This window comes from Bison bison, unplaced genomic scaffold (genome assembly GCF_000754665.1).
Source record: "Bison bison bison isolate TAMUID 2011002044 unplaced genomic scaffold, Bison_UMD1.0 scf7180017864500, whole genome shotgun sequence".
In the NCBI taxonomy this organism is placed as follows: domain Eukaryota; kingdom Metazoa; phylum Chordata; class Mammalia; order Artiodactyla; family Bovidae; genus Bison; species Bison bison.
This window is the reverse complement of record NW_011495059.1, coordinates 5,470,629-5,480,135: the sequence shown is the minus strand read 5'-3', so window position 1 is coordinate 5,480,135 and position 9,507 is coordinate 5,470,629. Positions and strand designations below refer to the sequence as shown.

The following is a 9,507-nucleotide window of genomic DNA, read 5'->3' as shown; positions in this document are numbered from 1 at the left end:
CTATAATCATTGATTGGTTCTAGTAATTTTCTGATGGAGTTTTTAGGGTTTTCTATGTAGAGGATCATGTCATCTGCAAATAGTGAGAGTTTTACTACTTCTTTTCCAATTTGGATTCCTTTTATTTCTTTTTCTGCTCTGATTGCTGTGGCCAAAACCTCCAAAACTATGTTGAATAGTAATGGTGAAAGTGGGCACCCTTGTCTTGTTCCTGACTTTAGAGGAAATGCTTTCAATTTTTCACCATTGAGGATAATGTTTGCTGTGGGTTTGTCATATATAGCTTTTATTATGTTGAGGTATGTTCCTTCTATTCCTGCTTTCTGGAGAGTGTTTATCATAAATGGATGTTGAATTTTGTCAAAGGCTTTCTCTGCATCTATTGAGATAATCATATGGTTTTTATTTTTCAATTTGTTAATGTGGTGTATTACATTGATTGATTTGCGGATATTGAAGAATCCTTGCATCCCTGGGATAAAGCCCACTTGGTCATGGTGTATGATCTTTTTAATATGTTGTTGGATTCTGATTGCTAGAATTTTGTTAAGGATTTTTGCATCTATGTTCATCAGTGATATTGGCCTGTAGTTTTCTTTTTTTGTGGGATCTCTGTCAGGTTTTGGTATTAGGGTGATGGTGGCCTCATAGAATGAGTTTGGAAGTTTACCTTCCTCTGCAATTTTCTGGAAGAGTTTGAGCAGGATAGGTAGCTGTTTCTTAAAAGCAAATTCCCAGGCCCTAATCCAGACCTACAGAATCAAGCTTTTTAGGGATGGAGTTTTGGAATCTGCATTTTAAACTAGAGGGGCTATTCTTATGTGTACAGTGGAGTTTGAGAGCTAGCTTGTCTTTTTTTTCCCTAAAAACACTTTTTCCCCTCCAATAATGTATTGCCTGGAATGGACACTAAATATTACGTAAATATTCCTTAAATATTTGAAAACCTTCCAACTACTTTTTTTTTTTTAACTAATAAATACCTTAAAGCGAATGGACATTTTCAATTTTTTGTTTGGACTTCCTTCAGTGGCATAAAGGGAACAGTTTCTAACATCTTCCTTTTTCCCATTGGTAAACCTTGGCATTCTAAAACATTCAATATGCACTGTGTGCCAAGGACTTCTCAAAGATTCAGGAAGTGAGGTTTCCCCTCAAAAAAGGTTGACACACTTGTGGTAAAAGATATCTTTACAAAGCTAATGAATAACCTAACTTGACACTTAAAATGGATAGCCTGTAACAGGGACTCAGAGATGGGGTAGAGGGGTGATTGGTGGATTAAAAAAAAAAAAAAGTTTTCCCAAAGAGGGTACTTGAGCTGTGCCTTGGAGAAGGCAATGGTACCCCACTCCAGTACTCTTGCCTGGAAAATCCCATGGACGGAGGAGCCTGGTAGGCTGCAGTCCATGGAGTTGCTAGGAGTTGGGCACGACTGAGCGACTTCACTTTCACTTTTCACTTTCATGCATTGGAGGAGGAAATGGCAACCCACTCCAGTGTTCTTGCCTGGAGAATCCCAGGGACGGGGGAGCCCGGTGGGCTGCCATCTCTGGGGTCACACAGAGTCGGACACGACTGAAGCGACTTAGCAGCAGCAGCAGAGCTGTGCCTTGAGGGGTAGAGACTTCATAAGGTGCATTGAGGTGGGGAACAGCATGAGTTGTAATAATAGGGTGTGAAAAAACTTGCTGAGTGTGAGCAATCATCAGTAGTTCTTGGGGCCATTGCTTGGAGGATGGGATGGGAAAGTGGCAGTAGAAGATGAAACTGAGAAGGTGGATAAGCAGTTTCAATTAGAATTTCAGCAAGATTTTTTCCTTTATTTGGATAAAATCATCTTAAATTTTATATAAAAGAGTAAATGCCTGAGAATAGCTAAGAAAAGTTTTGGAAAAAAATAGTCAAGGTAAAGGGAGCTTCCTTTCTAGATACTAAAACATTGTATAAAGCCACTGAATTTAAATCATTATAACATGAGCATAGGGATAGACAAATAGTTGAACAGAACAGGTTTGTAAATTTCTACATAAATGAGAATTTAATATATGACAAATTGGTATTTCAGGTCAGTAGGAAAGGGTGTGATTTAAAAAAAAATATTTATTTGACTACATCAGGTCTTAGTTGCATCATTCAGGGTCTTTTGTTGCGATACATGGACTCTCTAGTTGTGGTGTGTGGGCTCAGTAGCTGCAACATGCGAGCTCTTGAGTTGTATTCTCAGACTGCAGAGAATACGAGCTCAGTAGTTGTAGGGTAGGGGTTTAGTTGTTCCACTCCATGTGAGATCTTAGTTCCCTGACCAGGGATCAAACCCATGTCCCTGCATTTCAAGGCAGATTCTTAACCACTGGACCATCCAAAGGATGTGTTTTTAATAGATGATGTTGACACAACTGACTATACATCTTAAAGGAAATAAAATTAGGTCTTTCCTGTAACACTTATAGAAGTAAATTCCAGATGGCAAAAACTTAAATATGAGGACTAAATTATCTTTCTTGGAAATCTAGTAGACTACATATACATTTTAGGGCTATGTTTTTAAACTTTTGGACCTAGACCCACAATAAATATTTTATGTATTTTATATTGTGACCCAGAACATACGCATATATAAAAAATGAAACAAAATTTCACAGAACTTTGCTTACCTTTACTGTGTATGGTGCCTTTATTTTATATTCTGTTTCATATAATTAAAAAGTATTATCTATTACATTTATTTTATGACCCATGTTTTGGAAAGCACTGATATGGAGGATAGGAGGGAGAAATCATCTAAGGCAGACTCAAAACTAGAAGGTGTAAAATAAAAATATATTTGGCTAGAATAGTGAAATTTCATTTCATACCTCCAATCTGGCAAATAAATAAATACATAGGTAAATCTGATTCTTGGCAAAAGATTGGGAGTGAGAAGATAGAAAAGCTCTCATCCATTCCTAATGTGAATGGGAGTTATTACAGCTTTTGGGGAAGCGATCTGGCAACGTTAACCTGTTAACGTTAAAAATACATATACTCCTTGATCCAGTAGTTTCTCTTGTAGAAATTTAAAGGCCACTGATTAAGGATATATAAGCAAGCCTATTTTTTGCATTATTATTTCCTAGTGACAAAAAAATGGGAAATGAAGTAAATATATTAGTTTTTTTCTCCTGAAAAAAACATTATTAGGAGATTGGTTGAATAAATTATGCCACATCGTGGAATAGTACATAGCCATGAAAAAGAATCTGTTATTAGAAAGAAGTATATTTGTGAGGTACTGGTGAATAAGAAAAAGTATGTAGTTCCTAGCTTTGCATGTATATAAATTATTTTAATATGATTGAGCAAAATACAAGAGGAAGTGTTAGGTTGTTTAAATGGATTATGTATTCTGGGAAGTGAATTACTTGGATAGGGAATGAAGGCAAACAAATGAAAAGGGTGAAAAATCACACTAAAACAAAAAACCCTGTAGTATAATGTTCCTGTGTGTTTAGGTAAGAGATTATAGTGTGTGTATGTATATTGTACTGTGTACTCTATGTATATGTATTTATGTGTATATATGCTTATTTTAAAAGGTGAGAAAAAATGTGTAGGTATAAGTTGTCCTCTGATGGGAATGGCACCCTATCAGAGTTTCCCCTTTTTTCCCTTCCAGTTTTGAGAGAGTTATTTTAGGGCAGCCGGGGGTAGGGGAACACCAGGATACCCTTGTCGGGGGTTCCTTATAAATCCTAAGGAGACTGAGTCAACTTTAATAGGGTCTCACATCCACCCATCCTTCACATTGTAGGTACCTTTTTTGATGCTGATCCATCCCTTCTGCGTTTGTGTTTTCAGGGACTCTTGTCCAGAGGAGGGCCATATCCTCTTGAAAAACACTGGTACTTGTTGAGCTGGAATGAGGTTTTCTAAGATAAAATTAAACAAAGCTACCCATTTGAAGAAAAACTAGCTTAAATGATGGAACTTTTTAAAGCTTAAATGTACCCTTAAACTCTGCTGGTTGGGCCAACAGATTTCAGAGCAAGTAGAAAATGAAGGTTTACAGAAATGATTTGGAAAGGACCAATCATCCTTGATTTGCTTCATGAATATGACATTTGTGATTATAATATTTACATTGTAATCATATAAATAACGTTTTCTGTGGCTAGAATTTTTTATTTGTATAGTAGACTTAGATATCGTTTCATAGAGAATATACAGCATTGGGAAAAGCAGTCTATGTCGTGGAGAGTCTATAGGCTAGAGAGGGGCAGTACGTACTCCGGTTAAGAGCATGGTCCATGGAGTGCAACAGATGGGACTCAAAACCCAGCTCTATCATGTTATAGTTCTGAAGCCCCAGAGACACAGCACACGTCTCTATGCCTCAGTCTTTTCATCTGTGAACAGGGATAACGTGACTTAATTTTCACAGAGTTGTGATACTTTCATGAGCAGTAGGTAATATATGCTCAATCAGTGGCAAGTCTTAATAGATTTTCTGAAGGATACTGAGTTCCAGGTGTTCCATTACCAGAAGAGGGTATGCCACTGCTGTAGAGAATGAAATGTTCTCGAAGAATTTTATGTCTGATTTAAGGGCAGTGGTGGGAAATTGCAGGGGTCTGTTTCTAGCATGTAATAGGTACTTGGAAACTGTTAACTGAAACATCTGGGGCTTGGAGTAAACCCTTTCCTTTGTCTCCCTTTTCTACTTGGAGCATACCCTTCTTCCATCTTTTTCCATTCTGGAACATGGAATGAGGAGGGTTCCCTCATGCTGTGAGTACCCCAGGTCTGATTATTTTATCCCCTTGCACGGCAGCCATCTGCCCCAGGTCTCCTCTGGGCTTCTGAAGGCTCTTTTGGGTAGGTGCTCAGACAGCTGCTTCCCAGAGTCTGCCTTTCCTACCTGATCTCACCAAGAGGCTATTGAGAACATTCTCAAAACATTTAGGTGTTTTTTGTTTTTTTTTTCCCCTCAGTCATCTCGAGGCAGCTGCTTTATTGTGCTATGTAGGGTAAATATGTATTTTACTTATTTTTATTAGCTTCCAGCAGTATAATCTGACGTGGAATTCTCTTTTGTCTTTTCAGGTGCCATTTGGATAGTCCTTTAGCGGCACAATGTACTCTGAGTGGAGGTCGCTGCATTTGGTGATTCAGAATGATCAGGGCCACACCAGTGTGCTGCACAGCTATCCAGAGAGCGTTGGGCGAGAGGTGGCAAATGCAGTGGTTCATCCTCTCGGGCAGGCCTTAGGTACCCCTTCAGTGGCTGGGAGTGAGAGTTTGTTAAAAACTGACAAAGAAGTAAGTGTTTCTTCATTTCATTCTACTATGTGAAAGTATGTTTGTTACTGCATGATTTATTTAACATTTTATAGGCTTCCCTGGTGGCTCAGACAGTGAAGAATGTGCCTGCGATTAAGGAGACCCAGGTTCAATCCCTGGGTGGGGAAGATCCCCTGCAGGAGGGAATGGCAACCCACTCTAGTATTCTTGCCTGTAGAATCCCATGGACAGAGAGAGGAGCCTGGCAGGCTACAGTCCATAGGGTCACAGAGAGTCGGACACAGCTGAGCACTATCACACGCTTTTAAAGTGGATTTCTGCTCAATGGAGTGTGACTTCTCAGTTTGAACTTATATGGGTTGCAGGTTAGAGCCCAGAGTTTGTGGGAGTTCAAGGAATAGATTGTTCCATTGTGCTGTTGGGACTTCCTGCTAGCTGGACCCAATTCTCCTCCACCTGAGCTGTGTGCTGAGCAGACTTGGATGTCAGGACCTCAGGCCCCTTTCCCCAAGTTCTAGGCTCAGTCATCAGATTTCTATTCAGAGGCAGTGTTTGGAAGGTCTTCGTTTTTACCTCTAAAAGGCCTCTAACCAAAGGCCTGTCTTGTGTGGTTTTCAGGCTACCCGTGTGCATTGAGCCTGAGGCTCTCCTGCTGTCTCCATCCTGACTTATAAGTTTGAGAGTACTGCAGAGCAATTCAGTCGGTATGGCTGTGAGCCCAAGTGGTTGGAACAGGGGTCATGTTTGCTGTCCCTAAAAATGAGGAGTTTTTGGAGTGGCTTGGCCTGGAGCTGGTTCTCTGTTCTTGGGTTCAGGGGACTGGGCATTAAAGTTAAGTTGCTTTAAGTTGGACTTAACCTGCCCATCCCTTTTCACTTATGTTCTGATTTCTCCTGAAGGAGAGATTAGACTTAATCCAGGTATAAGACTACTCTAGATAGACTGAAGATTATGGCTCAGGAGGCAGTTTATTTACCCTCTGTAGGCCATGGATTACCGAAGGGGAAGCCTTCATACTGAAGAGCATTTTCTTCTCAGAGTGCGCTAGCAGAGACCTACCCTAAGGACTACCACTTGCCCTGGTGCGCTCTCTTCTTGGTGTATCTGTAATTCCTTGCTGCCTTCTCCTGGGAAGAGATGGCATGTGATTAGGTGGTGGTGTTCAGTGCAGCTCTTTCTACCCTTGAAAGAATATGAGAGAATAATAGTTCTTAAATCCAGTGTCCTCTCAAATTATGTAAGTGAACTGTTGTATGAAGATAACACCAAAGGTATATCTTCTCCTTGGTCTTTCCTCTGATAATTAGGAACTTGCCAGCCTCTTTTAAAATTCTTTCCCTTGTTCAGCTTAATCCAGCTCTGCACCCCTCCCCACCTCATTTGTCACAGCCTCACTGTGTTGTTATAGTTGCTTTTAATATTAATTGCTGTGGCATTGTTGTTTTCTATTATACTGTTGTTAATATTTTCTACCTGTGACCTTTGTAGTTTTGTTCTGAGCTTAAAAATTTCAGTACATGTATTTATCTTGTTACATTCAGCTTTAGTTTTAAACTGCTGAAATCTTTGTGAATCCTGAATTTCTGTTTTACAAGTTAGTTATTTTTTTAGTTTTGTGATGTCTACACATGGTCAGCATATAATCTGATTTTCTCTAAGTTAAAATCTTGGCAGAGCCTTTGGCATGCCATTGGACATCTTCTTCCAAAATGATCTTGGTACAGTAATCCACTGCTAGTCTCCCATGTTATTTTGACCAGTTACAAATCCAGCCATTCTACCTTCTTCTGGACTATATGTTGTCTCCATCTTGTCCACAAGGACCAAATTTGTTAAAGCCCAGAAACCCCTTTGCCAGAGAAGGCTGTTAATGGCATGGTGAGAATAGCTTTAGATTTCTAGGCCAGGGATCTGGTTTTCAGCTCCAGCATTTTGAAGCAGATGCTTTGGGCCAAATAGCTTAATTTGCTAAACTTCAGTTTCCTTATGTCTAAAATGAGGATAGTTTACCCTCTCACATGGGTTATTCTGATGGTTAGATAATATTTATGAAAGTTCCTCGGAAACTGATTTTAAATCAGTACCAGGTTTATACCAGCTGCCTTCATAGTAACCCTCTTAATAGAGGAGTGAAGCTTGTCTCGCATGACTTGTTCTTTTTGAGCAGGCTAGTTCCCACTGACCCTTCTTCCCTTTTGTAAGTACTCACTGATCATCTGCTTAGTAATTTGTCCCAGAGTTTTGTCTGGAATTCACTTAAACTTTCCAGTCTACATTATCTGGAATATAGTTTTATCTTCTTTTGCAAGTTGGACCATTTCCCCCTTCTCATTGTACCTTATTCATTCATGATTGCTGGCAGTGGTTCAGCAGTCTCTTAGACAATTTCTCTCAGCCCCTATGATTCGGACAGGTCAGGAGGCTGGAAGTCATTTAGTGTAGCTAAGTGCCTTTTTAAGATGTTACCCAGCTTCAGTCCCTTCTGACTTGTGTTTGATCTTGCCCTTCCATTTAAAATATTATTTTCTTTGCCAAATGAAAATAGTCACACAGTAAGAGTTGGACAGTTCATCTTCCTTCCTGTTGTTTGTTAAAGTTGCATAATCTGAAAATGGAATATGATTAAATTTATGTAAATGATTTCCTAAATGACACATACCCAAATGTGTCATTTGGGTATTAAGTGGAGGAAAATATCTAAAATTTTCTATTTCTGTGCATCTAATCTCTGTGGAAAGCCAAGATGACCTGTACTTTTTATTTTACAGAGCAAACAATAATAATGTCTAAGGGGTGAAAGCCAATGTCGGCTTGATAATTAGAAATAAGCACATAATTTATTTTCTTAAATATTTTGCTTAGAGTTGTCTGAGTATGTCTTATACATGGGAGGTGCATTTTCTAAAATTAATCTGAACCTTGTTGAGACGAATATACTTCAATTGAGAGGTTTTTGGCAATAAGAAGTTAACATTTTAAATCAGTCTACTGATAAACAGGGAGGGATGTTTAATAATTCTATATCTATATTTTCTTTTGTTTAGGTAAAATGGACCATGGAAGTAATTTGCTATGGACTGACCCTTCCATTGGATGGAGAGACTGTAAAATATTGTGTTGATGTATATACCGACTGGATTATGGCTTTAGTGTTACCGAAAGATTCTATTCCATTGCCAGTTATTAAAGAGCCTAATCTATATGTTCAAAGTATACTAAAACACCTGCAAAATCTTTTTGTACCAAGGTAAGCTATACTAGTCTATCTGGCCATTATCCGGATCATAATATTCATCATTGTTACTTTTTTAAATTATAGGAACTGATTTCATTGTTAAGTCTTTTGAGCAGTAATTTTCATGTCTTTTTCAGTTAAAGCGTTAATATGAATGAGAGAGATGGGCTTATATAATGTTTTCTAGGACTCTTTAACAATGTGTTTTCATTTTAACAGCTTTTGGCTTTGCTTCTAAGATCTGATAGCTATTAGGTGTGAAAATACTGTGACCCCTTTCCCTTACAGTCAAAAAACTCTGCTTTTGCCTAACATAATTCTTGTCTAAACTTAAGCTAAAGAATAACTAAGCCCTGTACCTTAAAATGAATCTTAAGAGAGAATGAAGATATAGAAGTAAGCAGATTTGAAATTATGGGCAAATTTGTAGAAGACCAAAAGAATACTTTTGACAGTTTGTTACTGAGTTTTTCTCCTACCTTCTGTGACAGAGACCTTAAATATTGTAATGTACAGTTGCCTTCAGTTCAGTTCAGTTCAGTTCAGTCGCTCAGTCGTGTCTGACTCTTTGTAACCCCATGAATCGCAGCACTCCAGGCCTCCCTGTCCATCACCAACTCCCAGAGTTCACTCAAACTCATGTCCATCGAGTTGGTGATGCCATCCGGCCATCTCATCCTCTATGGTCCCCTTCTCTTCCTGCCCCCAATCCCTCCCAGCATCAGGGTATTTTCCAGTGAGTCAACTCTTTGCGTGAGGTGGCCAAAGTATTGGAGTTTCAGCTTTAGCATCAGTCCTTCCAATGAACACCCAGGACTGATCTCCTTTAGGATAGACTGGTTGGATCTCCTTGCGGTCCAAGGAACTCTCAAGAGTCTTCTCCAACACCACAGTTCAAAAGCATCAATTCTTCGGCACTCAGCTTTCTTCACAGTCCAACTCTCATGACCACTGGAAAAACCATAGCCTTGACTAGATGGACCTTTGTT

The 9,507-nt window shown here is 39.1% G+C and overlaps 1 protein-coding gene across 4 annotated transcripts in view; it reads left to right on the top strand.

Annotated features, from left to right (window-relative positions):
• The window catches only part of RALGAPB (Ral GTPase activating protein, beta subunit (non-catalytic)), a 92,914-nt gene that overhangs the window by 12,659 nt on the left and 70,748 nt on the right, over positions 1-9,507 (top strand). For all 4 annotated transcript variants that reach the window (XM_010829167.1, XM_010829166.1, XM_010829165.1 and 1 more), the window contains exons 2-3: positions 5,086-5,301; positions 8,328-8,530. In XM_010829167.1, coding sequence (XP_010827469.1) covers positions 5,116-5,301; positions 8,328-8,530 — 389 coding nt within the window. In that variant the 5' untranslated portion in view covers positions 5,086-5,115. The remainder of the gene's footprint in view (positions 1-5,085; positions 5,302-8,327; positions 8,531-9,507) is intronic.